This window comes from Epinephelus lanceolatus, chromosome 20 (assembly GCF_041903045.1).
Source record: "Epinephelus lanceolatus isolate andai-2023 chromosome 20, ASM4190304v1, whole genome shotgun sequence".
NCBI classification, from domain to species: domain Eukaryota; kingdom Metazoa; phylum Chordata; class Actinopteri; order Perciformes; family Serranidae; genus Epinephelus; species Epinephelus lanceolatus.
The window spans coordinates 4,848,998-4,875,462 of NC_135753.1; the positions used below are offsets into that span (position 1 = coordinate 4,848,998).

The 26,465-nt window shown below is 42.4% G+C and overlaps 1 protein-coding gene across 2 annotated transcripts in view; it reads right to left on the bottom strand.

Moving 5' to 3' along the window:
• The window catches only part of dnah5l (dynein, axonemal, heavy chain 5 like), a 207,067-nt gene that overhangs the window by 150,688 nt on the left and 29,914 nt on the right, over positions 1 to 26,465 (bottom strand). For both annotated transcript variants that reach the window (XM_078162985.1, XM_078162984.1), the window contains 13 exons: positions 24,937 to 25,110; positions 20,506 to 20,595; positions 20,262 to 20,417; positions 17,413 to 17,552; positions 10,765 to 10,916; positions 10,413 to 10,620; positions 9,947 to 10,034; positions 7,191 to 7,314; positions 6,197 to 6,366; positions 4,345 to 4,437; positions 4,156 to 4,259; positions 2,953 to 3,049; positions 2,796 to 2,876 (listed from right to left, as the gene is read on the bottom strand). In XM_078162985.1, coding sequence (XP_078019111.1) covers positions 2,796 to 2,876; positions 2,953 to 3,049; positions 4,156 to 4,259; positions 4,345 to 4,437; positions 6,197 to 6,366; positions 7,191 to 7,314; positions 9,947 to 10,034; positions 10,413 to 10,620; positions 10,765 to 10,916; positions 17,413 to 17,552; positions 20,262 to 20,417; positions 20,506 to 20,595; positions 24,937 to 25,110 — 1,677 coding nt within the window. The remainder of the gene's footprint in view (positions 1 to 2,795; positions 2,877 to 2,952; positions 3,050 to 4,155; positions 4,260 to 4,344; positions 4,438 to 6,196; positions 6,367 to 7,190; positions 7,315 to 9,946; positions 10,035 to 10,412; positions 10,621 to 10,764; positions 10,917 to 17,412; positions 17,553 to 20,261; positions 20,418 to 20,505; positions 20,596 to 24,936; positions 25,111 to 26,465) is intronic.

Here is a 26,465-nt window from a genome sequence, read left to right on the forward strand (position 1 = left end):
GTGTGATTTTCTCCATGATAATAATCTATTTGAGGAACTTCAGTCAGGATTTAGAGTGCATCATAGCACTGAGACAGCACTAGTTAAAATTACAAATGATCTTCTGATTGCTTCAGACAAAGGACTCGTCTCTGTACTTGTTTTATTAGATCTTAGTGCGGCAATTGACACAATTGACCATTAAATTCTGCTACAGAGAATGGAACATTTAATTGGTCTAAAAGGTTCTGCACTAAGTTGGTTTAAATCTTATTTATCTGATCGTTTTCAGTTTGTTCATGTTCATGATGAATCATGTCTAAATACTAAAGTTTGTTTCGGAGTACCACAAGGTTCTGTGCTCAGACCAGTCCTATTCACTCTATATACTTCCCTTTGGTAACATCATAAGAAATCACTCTGTAAATTTCCATTGCTATGCGGATGATACACAGTTGTATTTATCGATGAAGCCAGAAGAAACTAATCAATTAACTAAATTTCAAAATTTCATTAAAGACATAAAAACTTGGATGAGCTCCAATTTCCTGATGTTAAATTCAGACAAAACTGAAGAAACCTCGGAGTAATAATCTGAGAATGCAGGGTTACTCGTGGTCCCTAAAGTTACCAAAAGTAGATCAGGAGCCAGAGCCTTCAGCTATCAGGCTCCTCTCCTGTGGAATCATCTTCCTGTTGCAGTCCGGGAGGCAGACACCATCTCCACATTTAAGACTAGACTTAAGACTTTCCTTTTTGATAAAGCTTAAAGTTAGGGCTGGCTCAGGCTTGCCCTGTACCAGCCCCTAGTTAGGCTGACTTAGGCCTAGTCTGCCGGGGGACCTCCTATAACTCAGCCATACTGCATGTCCCTAATTCGGCTTCTTCTCCGGAGCCTTTGTGCTCCACTGTCTCGCAAGTTAACCAGCAGCGGTGGCTGGATAGTGTGACGTGTGCGGTTGTGCTGCTGCCGTGGTCCTGCCTGATGCCTCCTGCTGCTGCTGTTATCACTAGTCATACTTCTACTGTTATTATACACATGATTATTGTCACATATGTACACTATCAGATATTAATATATACTTTCAACATATTGTACCACAATAGCCGTAATTTTTATGATGTTATTACTTGAATTAATGTTGTTGTAAGCTACTGTCATTACTGTCTGTCCTGCATCTCTCTCTGTCTCTGTCTCTCTTTCTGTCTTATTTTGTCATACGGATTGCTGTTTGCTGATTTATTATGTTGATCTGTTCTGTACGACATTGCACGTCTGTCCGTCCTGGAAGAGGGATCCCTCCTCAGTTGCTCTTCCTACCATTTTCTACCATTTTTGGGGGGGGAGTTTTTCCTTATCCGCTGAGAGGGTCCAAAGGAAAGAGGGATGTCGTATGCTGTAAAACCCTGTGAGGCAAATTGTGTTTTGTGATATTGTGCTTTATAAATAAAACTGATTGAAAATTGAAATTGACCTATGCAATGTGAAAAGAAAGTGTACTCTTTTTCTCTGGGATTTACCAATCTCCAAATGTCAACCAGACCAAGGTCTTCCATCATCATTTGCATAGCTAATCTGTCCCATGGCACATACTTATGATGTGTTGTTTGGTCTAACTGGGCATCCTGCACCTGATTGAAATCCCCAGCAATCAACATCTGACCCCCCTCAAATTCTCTGGCCAGCACCAGCCCCCGTTAACTCGCGCCCCTTCTCAGACAGCAGCTCCAATGCCTTACGAGGGTCGACGAAGTGAAGTACGGCCAGGTATGCCAGCGTAAAGCGCATGTCCAGCTAATGCAGCTTCTTTCTCACTTCCGTGAACTGCTGCCTCCTCTCTGCAACATCCTTCGTCATGTCGAGGAAGAGTGAGAATCCCTCCAGGTTCACATGCCTTCGCCCTCACTGCCGTCAGGACTCGCTCCTTTTCCAAAAAACTATGAAAGCGGATACTGACCGGTTGAGGAGGAGCACCCTCTGCTGGCATCTTGGTCACAGATCGGTGCACTATCTGCAGCTCCGATTCAGCCATATCTACTTCGAGAGCACATGCTCCTAAAGCTTGACCCTGTTTTCGGACATTTCTTTCAGTCCAAAGAGCTGTATATTCAGGCGTCTCTCTCGGTTAGCCATATCATTCACAGTTTCTCAAAGCACCATACACTCTTTGGCACTCATCTTGGCCAGCTGCTTCAGGCGCCCATTCTCATCTTCTAGTTCAGAAATCCTTGATTCAGCCTTGTCGAGTCGTTGGAAAATGGCTGCCACATCTGTTTTCATTTTACCCTGAGTAGTCTTGACACTGGTTACATCTGCTTGTAGGGTTGATAAGGTGCTGCTAAACCGAGCCATTTCCTCCATAGCTCTCTGCAGTGCAGCAAGCAGTTCGGCAAACCCAGGCGGTGTCACAGCTCGTGCAGTTTGCGGCTTCTTTTCAGCAGGCCCGGATGAAGCTCCACTTGCTAAGCTAGCATAGCTAGCGCCTTGCTGAGCGGCTCTCGTTTTCGAGTTGGTGCTCATGGTTGTCATGCCGGACGTCGGCTAAACTATGGGCATTCACTTGCAGTGGTATTCACATGTTAATTAACAACACTTCATCAGTATTGCGGAGTCAATTGCAACATTACTGAGAAGAAATTCTGGGGGTTATGCAGAGTGACGTTGTTAGGCGTCATCTTGTTCAGCGGTCCCACATCTGTCCTCAGTCTGATAATGTTAAATGATAAAACTGATGCGTAGTGTGACCTACAGTGAATCATGAGCTAAGTGTTTGCTGACGATGTTCAGTAAATACAAAAACAGGGAATGGACTCACAGAGTAGAGGGAGATCTGAGAGCTGAACTCTGCCAGCGAGGGGTTGGACTGCAGGAAGGCCTTCACCTGCTCCTCTGGATCCTAAACACACCTGACTGTTAGTCCAGCTCAGCAACAACAACAACAACAACAACAACAACAACACTCACACACTGACCTGGTTCCACAGAGTAGAAAAGTGAGAGAGTTCATTCAGAGTGTCAGCAGCCTGAGCTCTCAGAGACGACACGATGGAGCTGAGCTGGATCACCAACCTGCTCCAAACAATGACAAAAACAACAACAATAACAACACAATGGGATGTGAACATTGGTGGCTCTGGTTGTTATTGGCTTAGCTGTGGTTTAAGGTCAGAGATGGGTTTCAAACTGCCATATTACTGTTTATTATAAACTGTGTCCTGTATGTGCCAACTAAACTGCTGTTTACACCTCTGACAATATTTATACATGGGATTTTGATTCACATATGATTTTCCTTTTGCCGTGGATTCTTTTCACAGTTTTTTTTCTCTGCATGATTTCCTCTTCCTTGCAATTTTCCTTTCTGCGTGATTTCCCTTTCTGCATAGTTTACTTGTCTGTATGATTTTCTTTCCAGCATCATTTGCCTTTCCAGTGTTTTTTTTTCAGTGAGATTTTCTTTATAGCATTATTTTCTTTTCCCCACGATTTCCTTTTCCGCGTGATTTTCCCCCGTGTGATTTTCTTTTCAGCGCTCTTGTCATTGTTGGAGGGGGCCTGAGATCCAAGATCTTCATTACCAGTGAGTGCTTCTATGTAACTGTTGTGTGTACAATAATAGTAAAGAACCTGACTGTTAAAGAGAGCATGTTTAACACAGTCCTGCTGCAGGCTTAGTCTACCTGAGGTTTAAAGTCAGTATAGTTCAGTATAAAGGGAAATTCCTACAGATCAGATCATCTCACTCATTCTAAAACTTAGACTGATGGTCTCAGTCCTTCCAGGAGGGAAATTTTGTTTTTGTTCATGTCTAACAAGAAAAACATTCAGAAATATAAAATAGATACAGTGGGCATTTGGTCATATACACACACATTCAGGATTCTTTTTTGTATTTGATTTGTAAATGCAGCTTCTTTTTTGCAAAGCTCTGTAGCATCAGGTCCTACCATTACTTGTAAAATAAATAGTTTTATTCCCTAACTCTTGCTTGTATAAGTCAGAAATTTGGTTTCATATTTATTTAATCTGACCAAATGTATGGTGTCTTTACTAAATATAACAATTAACAACAAAAACACCATGAGCAAGCAGCAGATTTTGTAGTCAGTGATGACAGGAGATTTAAAATAATCCATGTTTAAAAAGCAAATTAATGACAGTGTTTCTGGACTGACTTGGTGATGTCTCTGTGTTCGGCCAGCTGTCTGTCCAGAGGCCTCAGGACTGGGGGCTTCACCGGGATGTCATCTCCTGCATCCCGTACCGCCGCCTGCTCCACCTGGAGGACAGAATAATGCTGGAATGTGACTGGCTGTCTGGTAACTCTCCTCTGAAACAAGATGGGAGATGAATGATGGGTGTACCTGCTGCTGTTTGTACTGCAGATGAGAGTAAGTCCACAGAGGGATGTCTTTCGTCACAGACAACACAACGCTCACCAGCTTGTTCACTGTACTCTGAAACAAACACACACACACACACACACACACACACACACACACACACAAGTTTTGCAACAGATTTTCCAGTGTTTTGAGTTAGCACCCCAACGTCTAACTTTGCAAAGACCCCGAGCGACCGGCTTCCTCGGATCTGCACCTTTGGAACAAGGACACAACAAAGACTGCACCTGGAACCACAACTCTTTCCAGCGTTTCCCTGCCAGCTAGCAAAAGCAGCACACCTTAAACCAACTCTTCCCTCCATCCTTTCAAGGATTGGTAATGTAACAACTGGACATAGCTTTATCACAGCTGATTTTATGCTGTTTATTGAGTCAATGTTGTGATTGTTTGCAGTTAGATTATTGGTTAATTGGCTTCGCCAAAGCTAAATTATGTAGTTTGCTAATGTTGTTCACAGACAACGTCTTGCACGCAACTAAACCCTTTGCAACACATATCACATTTGCATAGACTCAGTTACAATTAGGCTTTTAACAGAGCTACACCCAAACAGTCAACTCAAAGTCCTGCTCCTTTTCCTTTGTCTTTGTCCTGACCACACAGACAGACAGCACCTCTCCCGATCTGAAGCCAACTGTGATTCGGCCATCTTGTGGTTCTCTGTTGTCAGCCATTTTGTTTTGTCGGCCAAACGGCCCTTTTATTACCACTTACGCCTTTGTCTTTCTCTCTCTCTCTCTCTCTCTCTCTCTCTCTCTCTCTCTCACACACACACACTCACCAAGCTTGTACATAGTTAGTTAGAATTTGTGTGTTTGGTTTTGCTTTACTTACTTTATGAATAAATATATTTTTGGAATTATGCCTGCTGTCTGTTTAATGTTGCACAAGGGTGAGTGAATAGTCAACCTCTGCTGCGTCAAGAACTCTGAAATCCTTCAGGCTTTACCATTAAAATTGGTTATTGTTATTAATTTAATTATTAATCAAAATTCCAAATTGATAGTTTAGTGAACTTTTTGAGACTGATATCTTTAACTGGCGATCATGTTTTCCCTTTTCAGGAATGGTGCCCCACGAGGTGATTAATTGTAAATTAAGTCACATTATCTAACATAATTAATAATTATTATTAATAATGATTAATTATTTCAGATAGTCAATTTGATACTTTAATTTGAGATCTATTATGAAGTCAGGCCCGTGTTAAGGCTTAAGTCCCAACAAATGGTGCCGCCATGTACAACATAGCACTGGTGCCTAGATCACAACAAATAGTATCCCCTCTTTTACAGTATCACCAGTAGATTCCTACATTTTTGATGCCTCCATGTGACGCCCAATATTGTTCCCAACATTTATGGTGTTGCCTGGGTGAAGACTAATATTGTAGTTTACGACATTAATGGTGTTCTCTGGGTGAGGACTAATATTGTAGTTTACTACATTAATGGTGCCCCCTGGTGAGGCCTAATATTGTAGTTTACTACATCAGTCAGATGTTGAACCTGTTGCAGGGGTTTGATCCTGATTCAGACAGCAGAGCGCCAGTGAGCTCCAACACCGATGTTAGTGATCCATCATCAATTTCATCATCAATTTTATTTATAAAGCCCAATATCACAAATCACAATTTGCCTCACAGGGCTTTACAGCATACGACATCCCTCTGTCCTTAGGACCCTCACAGCGGATAAGGAAAAACTCCCCAAAAAACCCCTTTAACATGGAATCCACTGAGTCGCTGTTTCAGTTCATCCCACAGGAGCTCAGTAGAGTTCACTGTAGCTATAGAGATGAACAGAAGTACCTGGATGTTGTCCAGGCTGGGTCTCAGGACGATGTTGGGGATGGCCAGCTGGATGGAGGCTCTGAAGAGAGGAGGAGCAGCTGACTGGCTGCTGCTGGAAAAGGAAGAGGATGGCTGGTATTTGTGGACATGAAGTCTCTTCCTAAGGACGTCCAGAGAGGATTTGGTGGCTGGGAGGAAAAAGAGAAATCAGCGTGGGGTGAACAGACCGTCAGAGGTCCCAGTTAAACAAGATACAAGGAAACACTGTCCAGTAAAATGCTGGGCAATCAGCCCAGTAAATATTCTCTTCTTACAGCTTAGATTACTGGTAAACATTTCCCATTTGATTTAAAGTAGCACTGTAATTGTAAAGTAATGTAATTTTCTTCGTTCCCAGTTCATTTTAGAATCAACACTCAGAGACATTAACGTCCTCAGTGTGACTCATTTAATCATGTTAAAATTGTGGAGTGGTCTGTGACTCATTCCTGGTGCGGCTGAAGTTGCTCCTCTAATTCAAAGTCAGATAAACACTCTAATTGGTCCACAGGAAATAATATAAATAATGATATTCACTAATGAGGATGTAACGTGTCTCATGTAAACACTCAATTTTAAAAAATGTACACAATTCTGCAAAACATCACCAAAGTTAAAATATGACTGCATGTTTTGAGACATAACAATGTAAGCAAAAAGTAGTTTTTTAGCTTAAACTTATAAAAACAATGGAATGTTCCATTACATTTTTCAGAGGAAATTTTACTTAATGAAAGAAAAAAGAATCATTTACCTGTTCTAAACACAGGAGAAAAGAAGAGAAGGAAGAGATGAAAAATGGAGAGGAAGTGAGTCAAACTGTTGAAAGACAAGATAAAAGACGGGTGAGATGCATGCCCGTAAAGTATAGGGTTAGCTGTGGGGGGGCCTCACGTGTTTCCGTTACGGCACTGGTTAGATGGAAAGAGGGAAGGAGGGAGAAGAAGGAGACATGGTAGGAAAGATGACTGACCTTTGACCAGGGCTTCAGTGTTACGATGACAGAGCTGACCAATCAGGTTGTAGAAACGACAGGGAAGACAAGACTGACAGCGAGTCTTCTGTTTGGAGTCTGGATGGAGACACTGAAAAGATCCCTGAGGAGGAGGAGAAGGAGGAGAGGAAAGGTGAGAAGAGGAAAGGTGAGGAGAGGTTTGGTTTTCAAGGTCCTTTATTACATCATTTCAGCAATGACTGAAAACCATTAAGTTCAAACCATCAAGAAAAAAAAAATTAAAACAAAACAAACAACCAAACAAAAACAGACAAAAGCTGCTCCTGAATTAACAGTCTGCCAGACACAGTAAATGTTAAACAACTACTCAGAAATTATACACCAGCTCTCCATCCACTGTCACAGAGCACAGGACATCCCCAATAGTCCATCTTTCTTTAAAGTCCTGTAAATTGTCCACAGTTTGACAGTAACGATGTTCCACTCTGAGCCAGGATTTCAAGAGTCCTTCTAAGACCGGCATCGGGTCCACACTGTTGGCACCCTGAGTCCAGTTCCTGCCAGTCAGCCAGATAGCCAACTTGGCAGTAACTCAGCAGAAAGTTTATCAATGTGTGTACTTTTTTGTTTTAAGCACTGTATTTTGGACCAAAAATGAACAGTGGAAAAGAAAAGGCCTCCTGCAGACCATGCAACCAACTCCTCAAAAGGTCAAAGAGCCGTGACAGCCGAGGACACTCAACAAACAAATGAAAAAGAGTCTCAGTGTACAAACAGAAATTACACCCCTCCCCAAGTTCCGAATCAAGGTGTGCTCTTGTATCTGTTCATAGCTATTGCCCAATGTACTACCCTCCACTGGAGGTCAGCTGTACACTTCTCCAAGGGGATCTTGTACAGGGACCGCCAGCTGCCTTTTGGGGAAATGTCTGGGCCAAAGAACCCAGCCCACCTTGACTCCTTCAGCCCTGCCACAGAGTGCAGGTTCAGAACCTTAACGCAGACTTCGTGGAGTGCCTTTTTTCTACCACCTCAAAGCTGTTCAGGCGAGGGGTTTGTAAGGAAAGCAGCTGACCCTCCGCCCCCCCTCCTGCCACTCACCCACAGCCTGGGTGATGGAGAGAGAGGGGAAACTGTACTCACACTCATCATCCCATTAGTCAGACAGAGCAAGGTTTTCTGCAAACACTCTCAGTGGCTGTGGCAGAGCCGCACAGACTTCCTCCACCACTCTGTTGATGAGCCTGACAGAGCTGATGTTGCTCTTTTCCATCAGGGCTTCCTTAGCTGTGGACGTCATCTCCATAAGGTGACCCAGTTTGGTGCAGCCAGCTACACGAAGACTGCCTCTCAGGCTGGCAGACTGCAGTGTACGGGCTTTAATGAATGTGTTGTAAAACAATGGTTCTTCAAAAAGCCACATGCCCGGAGGCACATTTGTGCCCCGTACAGTCTTGAAAATCTGCCAAGCCTGCAACACAGAGCTGTAGAATGGTGTTGCACCTGTAAAGTCCACAGCTTCTGGTTCTAGGAGGAAAAGCTGCTTGTCGTAGCCCAACCATCCTGTTCTCCTCAGCAAGCAAGCGAGCTGTATCACACCAGCTGGGGCCACAGTCGTACAGCAGTCTCTGAGCAGTTCTCAGTCTGAAGGAGGCAACTTTGGACTGAATGTCATTCAGTCCCTGTCCCCCTTCAGCCACAGGCAGGTGAAGAACAGCTGATCGGATCCAGTGTTTGCCCGACCAGAAGAAGTTGAGGATGTCCTTCTGGATGTCCTCTATCAGACCCCTTGGAGGTGTCAGAGCGACAAGTCTGTGCCACAGAGTCGAGGTGACCAAGTTATTAGCGACCAGAACTTTTCCCCTATACGACAGCTGAGGTAGCAACCATTTCCACTTAGACAACCAAGCACACATTTTCTCCTTCACTCCCTCCCAGTTGTTTCTTTGGAACCCTTCAGAGCTCAGAAACACCCCCAAAACTTTTAGTCCCTCTTTTCCCCACCTAAGTCCTCCAGACAGACTGGTCACTGCCTGATCCCTCCACTGTGCCACAAGCAAGGCTTCGCTCTTAGCCCAGTTCACTCTTGCAGTGAGGCCTTGACATAGGCACAAAGGGTGTCCTGCAGACATTTAACATTCTCCTGGCTGCTTACACATACATTAACATCATCTGCATAAGCAGATACAGTGGGCACACCACGAGGTACACTTAAGGTTCCAGGGAAAGACAGACCAATGAGGCGCTCTCTCAGCCTGCACAACAAGGGACCAATGGCTAGGCTATACAGTTGCCCTGAGATAGGGCAACCCTGTCTTACGCCTCGCTGTACAGGAATTGGCCGACTCAGCCCTGCCCCCATCTTCACCATACACTGTGCACCACTATACCGCAAACTAACCCAAGACAAAAACACATCACCAAACCCAAAACCTCTAAGTGCAGCAAACAGATATGAGTGATCCACCTTGTCAAAAGCCTTCTCTTGATCCAGTGACACAATCCCAACATTGACATTATAAAATCTACATAAATCAGGTACATCCCTGATAAGAAAAATATTGTCCATGGTTGGCAGGGGAGAGCCGAGCCGAGCCGAGCCGAGCCGAGGAGAGGAGAGGAGAGGAGAGGAGAGGAGAGGAGAGGAGAGGAGAGAGAAGGAGAAGGGAGGAGAGGAGACAAGGAGAAAAGAGGAAACAAGGAGAGACGAAAAGAAGAAGAATGTCTCATAATGAATGACACATTTCAAATGTGTGTGTGTGTGTGTGTGTTACCTCTAGATTAACAGCCTCTGTTGTCTTCATCCTCCTCTTCAGCTCCTCAATCAGCTCAAACACATATCTCTCTACCTGCTGACTCTGCCTGTACACGTACACACACACACACACACACACACACACACACACACACACACACACGGTTACTTTCTGTAATCAGTCCTCCACTGATTGGACTCACAATTGACAGATTAAAATGCAACAAAACCACAGATATGGTCTTTTTCATTCTACACATTCTTCTTTGTCAAAACCTGGCACCTACATTACCCATCATGCAACTCTACTGCTCACAATTAAGTTGGTATTCATGCTAGCAGCAACTAATGTAGTCTGTAGCCTGCAGCAGAGATGAGCAGTTACAGAAGTGACAACACCACATCCTGACCATCTGACACATGTTAAGACCCCGCTGGTGTGCCAGTAGTATGAGTAGTGTGAATAATGTTTTCATCAGTATTACCAGTTTAGAGTGGCAGCAGCAGCCTGGACTGAGCTGTCTGTCTGCAGCAGTAGGTCCTGAGGTGAGACAGGGGAGTCTTCAGGCAGGACCAGCAGATAGCAGGACGACATGGCCTGAAGCAGCCGACCGATGCGACATTCCAGCAGGTCTGTGGCCACTTTATTTACCTGATCCAGATCTTTCAGAGCCTGATACACACTGTTTATGACTGAGCAGGACACAGAGTGGAGTGGAATTGCATCATTTGCACTTTGGTGTTGTTCATATTTTTAAATGGGTTTCTTAGCATCATAAAATATCAAATATATTTCTCTGCATCCATCAAACCATCTGTTCATCTGTTCCTGCTTACATGAGTCAGTGTTGAGAGAGGTCCAGGACAGTGCAGTGAGTCCAGGAGAGAGAGCCGCCTCCACTCGGCCGATGAAGGGCTGCATCAGAGGGAAGAGGAAAGATGGGATCCTGGCAACCACCAAGCTGTAGTCCTGAAGCAGCTCCAGCAGTCTGGACCAGCAGAGCAGAGTCTCAGTTAAAGATAAAACAAGTTTAACAAGGTCAGGACAAATCCAGCCAAGTCAAGCTAAGTAAAGGTGAGAGGGGTCAAGTCAAAGAAGCATGGGTCAAATCATGTCAAGGCAAAATGTGTCAGTATCCATGTTTCCATTCAACTGCCAAGCAAATTTTAAGCAAACTTCTAAAATGTTTGCAAAAAAGAAACTTGAATTAAGGGCATTTCCATCAACTGGTTTGGAGTGAATAAACTTGGCTACAGTGTTTGCTGCTGCCTCTCCAGCAGAGGGAGAAATGTGAGTAATAACCAGCGGAGAGAGGTGATCATCATCTGTGGACTGCGTCGCCATGGACCATCGTGCACACTTGAAGACAAGGACAAACTGGGGGGAGCATCCTGTTCTGCCGAACCTGTTATGCACAAGACGCAGAGCCAATGACAGACTACTGAAATAACAGAAGGGACAGTGGTGCAAGGAAGCACGTCAGCCAGGGCGTAAAATTAACACCCGCCAAGCGTCAATGGTGGGTAAAAAATGAGTTTGGCGTGTAAAATCTCCAGTGGCCGATGGAAAATTTTGCTTTTTCATGTGCTTCGGCCATTTCTGCCAGCTGTGTCAGACTGTTTTGACCCTCGCGGCTTATTGTACGTGTGCTGGGAACGCATGATGTAAGCTACCGGAACTTCTGGCATTCTATGGTAACTTCTGAGCAAGATGTGGCGACACATTCCTGGTGTGAAGCCACTGCCAGAAAAGAGAAAAAACAAAGATGAACATGTTGGACTTGTACAAGAAGAACAGAGAGTTAAACGGAATACAAATGTCACACAGCATCTTATTGAAAAATGCAAACTAGATGAGGCTGGCCAGCCGCAGTCATGGCTGACCTACGACCCCCACACCAACACAATGAACTGCAGCCTTTGCCGCAAGCATGCCAAAGAAACACAGAGGCAAAATCCCTTTGTTTTAGGGGTATGGAACATGAAATTGTAAGGTATTAAAGACCACAAGAGGTCTAGATGCCACAGTGATTGCCTGAACGCCTCTCAACCTATGAGCTCAACCCCTCTGGTCAGTGACGGTGACCCAACCCAACTAAAAGAAAAATGATAACCATGTTCAGGACCGTTCACACCTTGGGAAAGAAGGGAAGGCCAATGGTGGACTTCGAGTGGCTCTGCGAGTAAGTGTTTTTACTCTTCAGTCACTATAAAATTCACCCTTCGCTAAGGCCCACCCCCCTTAGTTACTGTTGCTAAGTCCGACAAACTTTGGGTTTTGGAGCTAGACTGGCATGGCGCTCCCACTGTCGCTAACTGCACTCCCTGGAGAAATACTCTCAAATTTTTGGAAAAACAAAAAAGCGATTTCAGACAGAAGCAGACAGAAGGGTCTACAATATGCATTTGAAGGATATATTCAGGATGTCAGACTGACACAGCAACGGAATCAAGGTAACAAAATAAAGATTGAAGCTAAAGCCTACAGATCACAGATTAAAAGTGAACCACCACATCACTGCTGACTGCCACAGAAGACAATGGGTCTCATTCATGAAAAGTGAGTAAATCTGTGTGTAGATTTGCACATAAAAGCCTCCTCTACTAAAAACCTACTCCAGATTCAGGAACACGGTGGGAAACTCAGATTTGATCGTAAACACGTGTGTATGATCATGAATGCCAATCCATCGTAAAGTGACAGCACGCTCCCGGTAATCAGCAATTAGCATAAATCCCCACCCATGAATAGCCAGTGACCGCCATATAAGGAGGTGTAGGTGAATCCAGTCAACCTGCCAGTCATGGCGCAAAGAAAGAAAGACAGAGAAAGAAAAAATAATTTTTCAGAAGCGGAGATCGAAATAATTTTGGGTGAAGTGGACTTAAGGAAAAACATTTTATTTTCTTCAGTTAGTAGTGGTGTGACAGGGACAGGCAAAGTGAAGGCCTGGAGGGAGGTAACAGATGCTGTTAATGTTGTCTCCGTGCTACAAAGAACCATGTCAGAGGTGAAGCGTAAATGGTTTGATATGAAACTGGAGGCAAAGAAATGCATAAGCACACACAAAAAAAATATAGCGGTCACCAAACAAACAGAAGATTCATTTGTGGGTTTTTGAATGAAGTGAGAACGGGAAACCAGAGATGTTTTGTGTGTAATGGATAAACTCTAAATCAGTGATGGCAGTCGGAATGTAGAGCTATTTAACATTTATTTTAACAAATGATACGGATAACATATAGCCTACAGCAGTTTTGTAATGCATCGTCTTCAAATTATTTGAATCTTAATAGCCTAAAGCTCTGTTTTATACAACGTAAATTAAACATTTTTCAAATCAGATTTATTCATTCAAATGACCAAAAAGCTACAAAAAAACCCCCCAAAAAAACAGACAACAAAAAAACCCCCGTGTTGTCTCAAATAATTCTTTCAGCTGGCGTGTGCTCCTTTGTGGCTCCACCACCTGCTGCTCCTGCTGCCCCTGCTGAACCCAGGCACTGAGGCCGAACAGGCTATGATCCAGCTGTTGTTACGGATATTTTTATTATCATCATTCAACATGTAGAAAGAACGTGTAATCTATTGAGACGATTTACATAGATATTTCACAATCATGAACCTAATCTGGATCTTACACCTGCTAACTGCCAACTAATTTAACTAAATGTGTTATATTTTTAATATTTTGTCATGTTTAGATTACGTGTTTCAAAGGCATCTGTGTATTGTGTACAGCGCAATACGTGTTAAAATTGTAATTTCCAATAGTGAAAACTAATATTTATGTGCTTTACTAAATTTACACAAGCACTACAAGTGGTCAGGAGCAGGAGTAGATTTTGTTAGTAGCTACGAAAAGATCGGAGCTACTAAAATATTGATGAATGCGGACATGCACGTAAATTTCCGTCTGCGAACAGTTTACACACAAATTCCTTCTGCTCACGTTTCATGAATGAGACCCAATGAATATAAAGGGAAACTTTGGTGATATTGAACCAGGTGTGTGGCATCACAGTGTGTGCAGATGAACACTGTTTGGCTTCACCCCCCTGTGCTGCTGCCAGCACCCAGACTGGCAGCTGGACTGTCGGGGGGCTGCGAAAGAAGTCAAACAACATTCATCTGCGCACAATGCAATGACACACAGCTGGTTCAATATCACCAAAGTTTCCCTGCTTCTCTTCACTGGTTCCTGTACAGCAGGGTCGGTCTTTTTTTCATTGTTATAATCATTAAAAAACAAAAGCAGCATGTACATTCAGTAGGCTATATCTTCACTAGCTAGTTAGCTAACCCTACACTTTTCAGGGTTTGATTTGGTTTTGGAACAGGGAAGAAACGTATATCTTTTTCCAACCTTATTATTACACGATGTGTCCCAGGCACAACATTTAGCTCCAAATCCACAAAACCTGCCTGAAAATGAAGGAAATCTGAAACGACTGCATTAGAGTCAATGAAGCACAACTGTGTTGTTGTCGGACCCTTGGCTGAGCCGGCCCGATGCTACGTTATGATTGGCCAGTCTGCGTCCGGGGGCAGGACTTAACGAAGGGTCAATTGGTGAGAACTGTTGAGTTTGAGTTAACGTTAACATCAATCACGCTTTTCGTCGGCTGCTATCATGTTAGCTAGTGTTAACTACTGTTAATGTTACCCCTATGAACGCTAAGTTAACTTACTACTACTAAATTGGTAACATTATATTACCTTCTAACATTGGTTGAACGACAGATATCGCAGATGTGTGTGTGTGTGTTTTTATATCATAGCCAGTAAGCTAACATCAGTAACGTTACATACAGCAGTACACAGTAACACACAGTAGTACTCCTGCGCTACTGTGTGCTACTCAGAGTTGGGTATAACGGGAGTACTTTGATTACTTTTTGCAGTAACAATTAACCTAACGCGTTCGTTTGTTGTTTGAGTAATCAAATACTTCAGTACATTTTCAAACAAGACATCAGTTACTTCCGTTACTTTTAGAACGCTGGTCCTTCAGCTCCAAAACAGCAACGGCTATCATTTGGTTCTAATAACGGAGATAACGTTAAACCTTTCAGTCTGAAAGAAGCCACGGAGCTTGTGGCTCGCTACGTGGTCGGAGAAATGCTGCCGTTGTCTACGTGGAGTCTAAATAGGTGGAGCAGGACTCACTGACAGACATATTTCAGACTCAGGACTTGCATTATGCCTGGTACACGCTACACGCTGGTACTCACCAATTATCCCCGGTCGTCTTTCATGGCGTGTGTGATGTCATCAGGTTATTCTTGTCCTATTTTTATTACTTTCACTATTATCTGAGTCACTGCCAGAACTGTGTCTGTTCATGTGCCAGCCGACATGTTGTTGTAGTCACCTAAAAGCGTCAGCAGATGGCAGGAGCTACATTTGAAGCGCCATACGTAAACTATCAAGCTACTGTATCTTCCACAGGAAGTTCTGACAAATGTTTCAGAATAAAAGCCTATTTAGAAAATGGAGGGATTCTCTCAGCCGAGGTTATAAGGGGCTTTTAATCTGAAACAAGTGAGTTTGAAATGATGGTGCGATATGTTAACTTTACAAAAACAATGGAGCGGATAAAAAGTAAATATATAAACACACAGAGGGATTAATAAATAACGGACTGTCTATAATGTAGTTTGTTTCAAATGAAGCTGGGAGCCTCTGCAGTTGTGGTGAGTAAAAGCCCCGCCGCTATTTGTTAATGTTATTACTTTATGTCCGACCGTGAGGATGTAGCATTGTTTGCTAGCTTGATGCTAATGACAGTAACGTTAACTCAGCGGGTTGACAAAGTGCCTCTGCTGTTTCACACCATCATTTCCCCCTTTTACTCTGTGTGGTAACATCCCTAGAGGAAATATTAAAAATGCTGGGGTGTTGTTGTCATACAGTTGTCTACGGCAGCAGATCGTTCTGTGTTTCTACTGGTCAAAGTGACGGCTGTGATTGGAGAATTGGATCTCAGTGAAGGGCAAGTGGTCCATAACTTTAATTTTGGAGACAAAAAAATGTACATTGCCCAATAGGAAATGTAGAATACTCAAAAGTACTTTAAAAGTACTTAAAAGTTACTTTTCTCAGGGAGTAACGTTGGAAGTACTTTTAAAGTAACTGAGTTACTTTACTCAGGGAGTAACGCAGTAAAGTAACTGGTTACTTTTTTAAAAAGTAACGCAGTAACATATTTTGATTACTTTTAAAGTAACCCTTACCCAACACTGGTGCTACTGTATGTAACATTAACGTTACTGACATTAGCTTACTGGTTTGATAAAAAAAAATTTAAAAAAATCTGCTTTGGTTGAATTTTGCATTTGAAAATGTATTTCAAGATTTATCTCATTATGTTTGACAGCAAAACCTTTATCCCAGCGCCCCAAATTTATCCAGTCTGAATACCTCTGCTTAAAGCTTCTGGCTCACTCAGTGTTGCAATTTTGTCTTCTTTAAGTGATGCTAAAGTTGGATTTTCATACTAAAATCATAAGGTAATTATTTTTAGTCAAACAAGGCATGATATTTTTATTTGGCTGGTTTTTATTTGGCTGGTTTGGCCAGTAAATTTTTGGAGGTCACTAGCCAATGGCAGATGAGGTAAAAGTTAATTTTACGCCCTGACATGAGCCCTTAGCTTGTTATAAATGCTTCAATATTTTTTTATTTTTTGAATTTTTTTAGTTGAAATTTGGGTTTTGAGCTAAGCTCTAGCCCAAAACTGTTGCCATGGTTCGGTTGGGCTTGGAAAGAAATGTGTTTCATGAAGGGTCGTGCCTGATTTTTTTGGCATGATCAAAGCTTTACATCTAACTCATCTTCGAGGAAAAACAATTGAGAGGTCTTTAAGAATTCGTTTTAACTGAGTAAATCTTGATTATTCTTTCATGTCAGATATTGTTGGCCATGTTAATGCTGTTAGGATACAAAGACAAATGACATTATGATTGGTATATTCGGGAAGACACCGACAGCGGAAACAGCTGATCAGTCATGTGACTTAGTGGTTTGCTATGTCAGAACTTTTTTGGCAAAGGTGTTTCCATGTCATATTTATCACCTCAACTCTTTTTCAACAAAGGCAAAAACTGCCTTGAGTTAGTGTCACAACTAGTACAACAAACACGAAAACACGGCTACTGTCAAGTTATAACATTCAGTAAAATCAAGTTCCACCAAAAAAAGTAAAGTCAACTTAACAAAAGTACTGTTACATTTGACAAGTCAAATGTACAAAAACAAGAAAACCCACACAAAGCAATTAAAGTTAAGTTCAAATAAAAATTAAACGCACACACACACACACACACACACACACACACACGCTTGCAACCCTTTGCTGCATGTCTCTCTCTCACCCTATTGCAATCTGTCCTGTCCATTAAAAGGCAAAAAGCCCTAAAAAATAATCTTAAAATCAAACAAAACAAAGCGAGCCACAGTAAACAGCCAACAGTTTCTCTCACCGTTTGTACAGAGCTTTGACCTGTGCTTCTCTGGAGGTCATTTTTAGGACGACCTTTGGTACGGTCACCCCAAGTTTAGTCATCCACCGGGCTTCCTGCAGCACCTCCAACACCAGCGGGTCCAGGTTCACAAAAACCTCCTGGGAAAAGAGAGGTCCTCAGATACTGTGCCTCTGTCCTGCCAAATGTTTGACATTATATCCAACAGCACAGTTACTGGTCCAAAACATGACCTAAATTCAATTGAAAATATTCCAAAGACAAGATATTTAATGTTCAAACTGATAAACTTAATTGTTTGTTTTTTTTGTTGTAAATAAACGGTCATTCTAAATTTGATGCCTGCAACATGATATAATAAAACTTGGGAGAGGAGCATGTTTACCACTGTGTGACATCATCTTTTCTTTTAACAACACTCGGGAGTTGTTTGGGAACTGAGGACAGTAATTGTTGAAATTTTGAAGGGTAAAATTTCTTCCCCTTTCTTGCTTGAAAAACTACTTCAGTGTCTCAACAGTCTGGGGTCTCTGTTATTGTATTTTGTGCTTGATAATGCTCCACACGTTCAGTGGGAGTCAGATCTGGTGTGCAGGCAGGTCAGTCTAGTACCGGCACTCTTTTACTACGAAGCCATGCTGCTGGAACACAGGCAAAATATGTCTCATTTTCCTGCTGTAATAAGCTCAAAACATCATCTGAATGGCAGCCTGTTGCTACCCTGTTGTATGCACCTTTCAGCATTTATGGTGCCTTCACAGATGTGAAGTAACGCACATGACGCCATGGGAACAAACACACTTCCATACCATCACAGATGCGGTCTTCAAACTTTGAGCTGGTAGACATGATGTCCATGATGGACTTGTCAGACCACAGTACACTTTTTTACTTTGTGTCAATCCATCTCAGATGAACTCGGGTCCAGAGAGGTCGGAGGTGTCCAGGGTTAGAATCAAACCCGTGAGTTGGAACTGAACCCACCCAGTAAGGCCAAAGCCCTTATGGGGCTCTACCAGGTGTGCTAATGCCCCTGCCTGGTAACTGCATTTGTAGATGCAGCGATGAACTGTTTTCTGACAATGGTTTTCAAAAGTGTTCCTGAGCCCATGGAGTAATATCGTTTATACAGTCATGTTAACTTTTAACGCACTGCAGTTGTAGGGGTCAAAGGTCACAGGCATTCAATGTTGGTTTTCTTTTGATGATATTATTGATTGTAGATCTACAATCACAACTGCAGGAATTTAGGAATCACCATAGATGGTGATTGTTGAGAAGTGTTCAACTGTTGGACTACTTGTTGACAGTTTTTCACAAAGTGGTGAACCTCATGCCGTCCTTGCTTGTGAGTGACTAAGCCTTTCGACGATGCCCCTGTCATACCAAATCGTGATACTGACACGATCATTTGTTACCAATTAACCTGTTTACCTGTGAAAGGTTCCAAACAGGTCTTTTGTTGCAGGCATCAAATTCAGAATGAACTTATGCTTAGATATGCAGACTTAGGAGCAGAAGATGAGCAGCGAGGATGGAAAACTAGGATTTGTCCAGTGGAAGTGGGGTGTAGGGGATTCACAGCAAGATCAGCTGTCTCGCTCCTGGGGGAACTTGGAGTGCGGGGACAGAGTTTGAGGAAGACAGGGAAGGAAATGCCAGATGAAGCAGGCAGAGCAAGCCAATGGCTCTGGGTGAGAAGAAATAATGTCAGTTGGGGGCCAGCAGGGGGAACTACTAAGCAGAGTACATAACTCCTTGAGATCAGGTGGAGAGATCCACTTCCTCTCAGGAGGAAATCCAGGAAGAGGAAGGTTATTTAAGTGTGGGAGTGGCCTACTTGAATCCCTTTTGTTTGAGACCATGCTGCAACGTAAGTGTGTTTGCTGATCCTGTGAGTTACCTATCTCCTTTAACTTCAGCTTATATTGGAATTATGCTATGTAGCGTGTGAGATAGAGTATGGTGAATGTGCTAGGATAGGTAGTATCAGCACTGTTTCTACCTGGAGCTCGCATATACGGAGCCTGGGTTTGGTTGAAGGTGGCAGTGCTGTTTGGGCTGAGAAAGCCATGCATAAGTAAGGTAAAGGAGGTTATTGGGTTGGTGCGGGGAGCAGTGAGAGCTGGCATTAGGGGAGTGTCTCTGGGACGCCAGAGATCACTGTCTAGCCTCCTGGAGTTGTCGTGGGACCAACTAGACGAAACACTGGTGAAAGGAGGTTCCCACCCGATGACCCCAAAGACATGTTAGTTATCACTGCTCACTGGTCTGTATAATTAAGCCTTGCCATAATAGCTTATCATAGGGCTTAGGAGGTTTTTCACTGAGTGCTGATACTTTCTCTAGAGCACAGTCTTCTTGTGTTTATTTAAAAAAATGAAGTAAATGTTGTTTGCACCATGTAATGGCTATAGAATAATGACACCATCCGCGTTTACATTTGTTCCCTATAAGCCTTGCTTCCACTATGCAGTTCTGTCTGTCAACGTGTACAATCTCCAAGTGTGTCAACCCTTGCACAACCAAAACAGGAGGAGGATAGTGCATTTGTTCTCCCCCGTAGCTATTGGTAGTTTTCCCCAGTTACCAAAGAGTATCAATGTAAGTTGTGTGCAATTATTATCTCCAGTAGGGGTAATGGCAGTCAGCGGAACAACCAAAGTAACTGTGGTAAACAAAATGAAGTGTGTCCTGTGTTGTTGGTAGTCTCTAGGCTCTGATGAGAACAGAAAGTGACCCAGTTGCCTTTGGGACCGCAGCGCCAACCACTTTAAATTCCACATAAAAACCAGTTGACCTTAAATCCACACTTAACTAGTTTAATCTATTGTTACGTCGTCCAGCACCTTGCTGTTCTCATGTCGGACCAGCAGGGTAGCACTCAGGCAATGCGGCGCAGTCTCTGCAGCCTGACTCCATCCTTGCAGGTGCAGCACCTCATACTGCAGCAACACCACCGCCATCTTATTGTAGCTCTGGATCACTTTAGTCATCTCTGGTCCCTGGTAGAGAGACAGGCAGACGGGGTCACTGAGATCACACTGATCTGTGATACTGACATGATTGATGAGGTAAAATCAGAGGTCGTACCTTGAGGACATCAAGCTTATTCTTCAGGATCAACATGGGAGCTTCAATCTTTCTGAAAAGCTGTCGGCACCACAGAATCCTACCTGTCACCTGAGACAGGTACAGAGAGAGGTCACACAGACAGACAGACAGACAGGTAATGTCACTGTCTCTGGTTAGTCCAATAATTAGTTAGTGGATCAACAGAAGCAGCTACTATTGATAAATTAATTTTTAAAAAAAGCTGTTCAAGCACCTTAAATGTAATAAATGTGATTTCATGTTTGTCTCTTGCATAGGTGACAATAAACTGAGTAGCTGTTGAATTTTTGACATTTGGCAACAAATCAACTTAGACTGAGGTTTTTGTGTAAGTTTTATATTTTTTTCAAACTTCATGGATATGCTATTTGACACCAAAAATAGTTTCTGTAAAATATTTTGCTGAATTTTGAGAATTTTTGCCACTGTTAATGTTTTCATTTTCATACCTTAAAAAGCATTTTAGGTGGGAAGACACTTTTAGGGTTCAACATCTTCAGACATTTAATGCACTGGCACCGGTGCATGGCTCCAAGCGGAACAATAATACTTTTTGTCCTCCCATTTTCTGTGCATACAAGAAGACACCACGGGCTCTACTATATTGAATCAAGCCGTGCAGCCAGATCGCAGTTAGGTGCGCCCTGCCAAGTACATTAGGAGCATTCCGAACATACCCTTGGTAATTCCTTAGATACCTGTTGCACACTTGAACATTAATTGAACATAGCTTTAGTTCAGGCAGGACACAATGTCAAGCTCAGCTCACATCCCAGCTACATCAGCTGATCTCAAACAGCCCAGTCAACTGACGGAGCAGCTGATTGATGGAGGGGAGTCAGCTGATAGATAACATGATTCCTCTCTATGCAACCAATTACAGGGATGCAAACAGGTGTATGGTCAAAAAAGAGAGAGCTTGTCAAAATGAAATTCTGAATATTAAAATTCACAAACACTAATTTGGAAGAATATTGTGTATTCCAAAATAGAACAAATCCATTGAGCCATCATGACCATCTTGCTAGAGATCCTAATCTCTATACATTTCTTCATGCTCTTTACATTGAACAAAGTGGGGAAGATTGGCTTACGGACTGACTGACCTTCATTTCTTAAAGTAATGATGGCCACTCGTTTTTCTTTAGTTAGCTGATTGGTTCTTGCCATAATATGAATTTTAACAGTTGTCCAATAGGGCTGTCGGCTGTGTATTAACCTGACTTCTGCACAACACAACTGATGGTCCCAACCCCATTGATAAAGCAAGAAATTCCACTAATTAACCCTGATAAGGCACACCTGTGAAGTGGAAACCATTTCAGGTGACTACCTCTTGAAGCTCATGGAGAGAATGCCAAGAGTGTGCAAAGCAGTAATCAGAGCAAAGGGTGGCTATTTTGAAGAAACTAGAATATAAAACATGTTTTCAGTTATTTCACCTTTTTTTGTTAAGTACATAACTCCACATGTGTTCATTCATAGTTTTGATGCCTTCAGTGAGAATCTACAATGTAAATAGTCATGAAAATAAAGAAAACGCATTGAATGAGAAGGTGTGTCCAAACTTTTGGCCTGTACTGTATATATATATATATATACTGCATATATAGACAGATCAACTAATACAGTGGCCTCTAGCTATTTTCATGCCAAACAACGCAAATATTCCATAAACATTCCGTATTTTATATCAATTCCAGAGTGAGCAAGTACCTTGTAGCTGGTATAATAAAAGAAATTGTGGAAAGAGGTAGGATGAACTACACTCTGTTTTGGTAGTTTTGCTGAAACATTCAGATTTGTTCTTTTGCAGAGCTAGGGAAACTGAGTGTTAAAGTATTTTAATATTCAGAATTTCTTTTTTTTATCATACAGTCAAGATGTAAAAACTATTATCCAACACTTAAGGGCACTTGCCCCAGGATATTCAGATGGCTCTTAGTTTGAAACTGACATGTTATTTGTTGTAAGCCAATCTTCCCCACTTTGTTCAATGTAAAGAGCATGAAGAAATGTATAGAGATTAGGACCTCTAGCAAGATGGTCATGATGGCTCAATGGATTTGTTCTGTTTTGGAATCTACAATGTAAATAGTCATGAAAATAAAGAAAACGCATTGAATGAGAAGGTGTGTCCAAACTTTTGGCCTGTACTGTATATATATATATATACAGTATAGTATATAGTATATACAGTACTGTATATATATATATACAGTATAGTATATATATATACAGTACAGGCCAAAAGTTTGGACACACCTTCTCATTCAATGCGTTTTCTTTATTTTCATGACTATTTACATTGTAGATTCTCACTGAAGGCATCAAAACTATGAATGAACACATGTGGAGTTATGTACTTAACAAAAAAAGGTGAAATAACTGAAAACATGTTTTATATTCTAGTTTCTTCAAAATAGCCACCCTTTGCTCTGATTACTGCTTTGCACACTCTTGGCATTCTCTCCATGAGCTTCAAGAGGTAGTCACCTGAAATGGTTTCCACTTCACAGGTGTGCCTTATCAGGGTTAATTAGTGGAATTTCTTGCTTTATCAATGGGGTTGGGACCATCAGTTGTGTTGTGCAGAAGTCAGGTTAATACACAGCCGACAGCCCTATTGGACAACTGTTAAAATTCATATTATGGCAAGAACCAATCAGCTAACTAAAGAAAAACGAGTGGCCATCATTACTTTAAGAAATGAAGGTCAGTCAGTCCGGAAAATTGCAAAAACTTTAAATGTGTCCCCAAGTGGAGTCGCAAAAACCATCAAGCGCTACAACCAAACTGGCACACATGAGGACCGACCCAGGAAAGGAAGACCAAGAGTCACCTCTGCTTCTGAGGATAAGTTCATCCGAGTCACCAGCCTCAGAAATCGCAAGTTAACAGCAGCTCAGATCAGAGACCAGATGAATGCCACACAGAGTTCTAGCAGCAGACCCATCTCTAGAACAACTGTTAAGAGGAGACTGTGCGAATCAGGCCTTCATGGTCAAATAGCTGCTAGAAAACCACTGCTAAGGAGAGGCAACAAGCAGAAGAGATTTGTTTGGGCCAAGAAACACAAGGAATGGACATTAGACCAGTGGAAATCTGTGCTTTGGTCTGATGAGTCCAAATTTGAGATCTTTGGTTCCAACCGCCGTGTCTTTGTGAGACGCAGAAAAGGTGAACGGATAGATTCCACATGCCTGGTTCCCACTGTGAAGCATGGAGGAGGAGGTGTGATGGTGTGGGGGTGTTTTGCTGGTGACACTGTTGGGGATTTATTCAAAATTGAAGGCACACTGAACCAGCATGGCTACCACAGCATCCTGCAGCGACATGCCATTCCATCCGGTTTGCGTTTAGTTGGACGATCATTTATTTTTCAACAGGACAATGACCCCAAACACACCTCCAGGCTGTGTAAGGGCTATTTGACCAAGAAGGAGAGTGATGGAGTGCTGCGGCAGATGACCTGGCCTCCACAGTCACCGGACCTGAACCCAATCGAGATGGTTTGGGGTGAGCTGGACCGCAGAGTGAAGGCAAAGGGGCCAACAAGTGCTAAACACCTCTGGGAACTCCTTTAAGACTGTTGGAAAACCATTTCAGGTGACTACCTCTTGAAGCTCATGGAGAGAATGCCAAGAGTGTGCAAAGCAGTAATCAGAGCAAAGGGTGGCTATTTTGAAGAAACTAGAATATAAAACATGTTTTCAGTTATTTCACCTTTTTTTGTTAAGTACATAACTCCACATGTGTTCATTCATAGTTTTGATGCCTTCAGTGAGAATCTACAATGTAAATAGTCATGAAAATAAAGAAAACGCATTGAATGAGAAGGTGTGTCCAAACTTTTGGCCTGTACTGTATATATATATATATATATATATATATATATATATATATACACACACACACATATACAAAAAGAAAATCCCCCCCAGTGTTAAACCCATGGAGCCATGACATTTGCTTGCTATGGGGCACAGTGTACAAGGGCAGAAGCAGATGTCTTATTTTTTACTACTGGCTCTTAAAAAACAGAAAACAAGTGCAAAATGGGTGGTTTCGGGTTCCAGGTAGAAGCCAAAAGTAAATAAGCATGGACCTTTCCATAGACTCTAAAATCATCGTGATCAAAGATATGGCAAGTATTACGAGTCAAGGTTGCAATTTGTTGCCTTGAAAATGTGTGAAAAGCAATCTGCATGTGGGTATTTTGTGTGTAAAGTTACTTTTTCTAAAAATGTAGATATAGATGTCTAAAATCTAAAACGTAGATGTCTAAAATCTAAAATGTAGATTATAGAGAATACTTTTCACTATTTTCTGACAGTTTATAGAACAGTTCATCAAATTATGGGTAGAGTAATCAATAATGAAAGAGTCCGTCAGGCAGACAGGTTGTACCGGGGGCAGGTTGCGTCCAGTGGGCGGTTTGTCTCTCTGTCTCTGGTAGGTCTTCCTCAGCAGCTCCAGCTCTTTGCTGTAGCGCTGCAGCAGCATCAGGTAGTGCTGCTTCAGGTCCAGACGAGCCGTTGGACCGGACTCAAACACTCTCAGCAGCTCCAGCATCCGTTCCGTCTGAAACACACACCCTTGCTTCAAATGTTGGTCTGTTTCCCTTCAAACATCATATCTTCTACCACTAGTATTAAAGCTTCTATGTGTAAAAAATGTATTAATAGTTATTTATTGCCAGTGGGTGAACAGATTGCAACTTAAAAACTGAGACCTTCCCCAATGTTCTCAGTTGCCTCTGACTGAACTGATTTCTATGTAAAGGATGAATTTTCTGAGAAAATCATGTACACTATGGAGTGCCTTGCATCTCTTTAGCTCCACAATGGGACTCCCTAAAAACGTGGTATTTTACCTAGACAGACTGAGGTGTGCCTGATGCACGTTTCATCCGTTCTCAGTGAGTCGTCTTGTCACTTTTTGGATAAACTGGCAAAACTGTAACCGAAAAAGTTGTTTATTAATGTAATCTTTCCCTTAACCCCAAGACTAAACCTACAGGAGACCTCAGGCCTGACTGTAACTTCAAACAGAATTTACTTTTTTTTTTTTTTTTGTGACCATCAATTTACGGAGTCTTCTGTACTGCTGGCACAGCTAGACTGCCACTCGTCCTCCCTGCAGATATTGAAATGACTTTCCTGACATTTAAATGGACTAAATTATGTCCAACAACAAAAATCTACTCACATGGGGGTCTGTATTCTGATATCAGCGTGGTATTTGGCATCAACAGATGCCCAAATGGACTTATTATTTGTACAAAACTAACTTACCCTCAGTTATGAAAAACTCATGAATGTGCACTCACAGCACAAGCTGAGTGGAGCTGAGACAGTCATGGAGTGCCCATGAGAAAAAATGCACCTAAATGGTTTTCTGCCAAACTATCCATTTTAACCTCCAACCATGACATTTTGTCCAGACCTTAACCAAGCCGTCTCTCTCTGTAAGATAGCCCTTTTGGAGAACTTCTCCCACCAGCTCACAGAGCTTGCTGAAGCCTGCACTGCTATGTCCTGCAAAACCAAACCCATTTGGGTAAAACCCAGTGTTTTTCGAGAGTGTCATCGAAACACCGGCACCCACCACAACACAGAGTCCACGTTAAGTACAGATAAAAAATAAAGTTTTATCCAGTAAAGCCTGTCTGGCCAAACAGGAATGTGACTGACATCGAGGGAAAACCAGTGTCAACGTGGCAGGGTGAGGGTGGTGGAGGACACTGTTTCAGGGAAGCCCCTTTCTCACTGCACAATGGATGGATGAATGGAGAGAAAGGTTACAATTGGCATTCATTCCTGGGTCGAATGACTCTGCAGTAGTCACGGGGATTTATCCGCTCCATCTCCGATCAGCTGTGATGGAATAACACCTGGGTGAACTTGTTAATTTTAGCCCTTTTACTGGCGAGATGC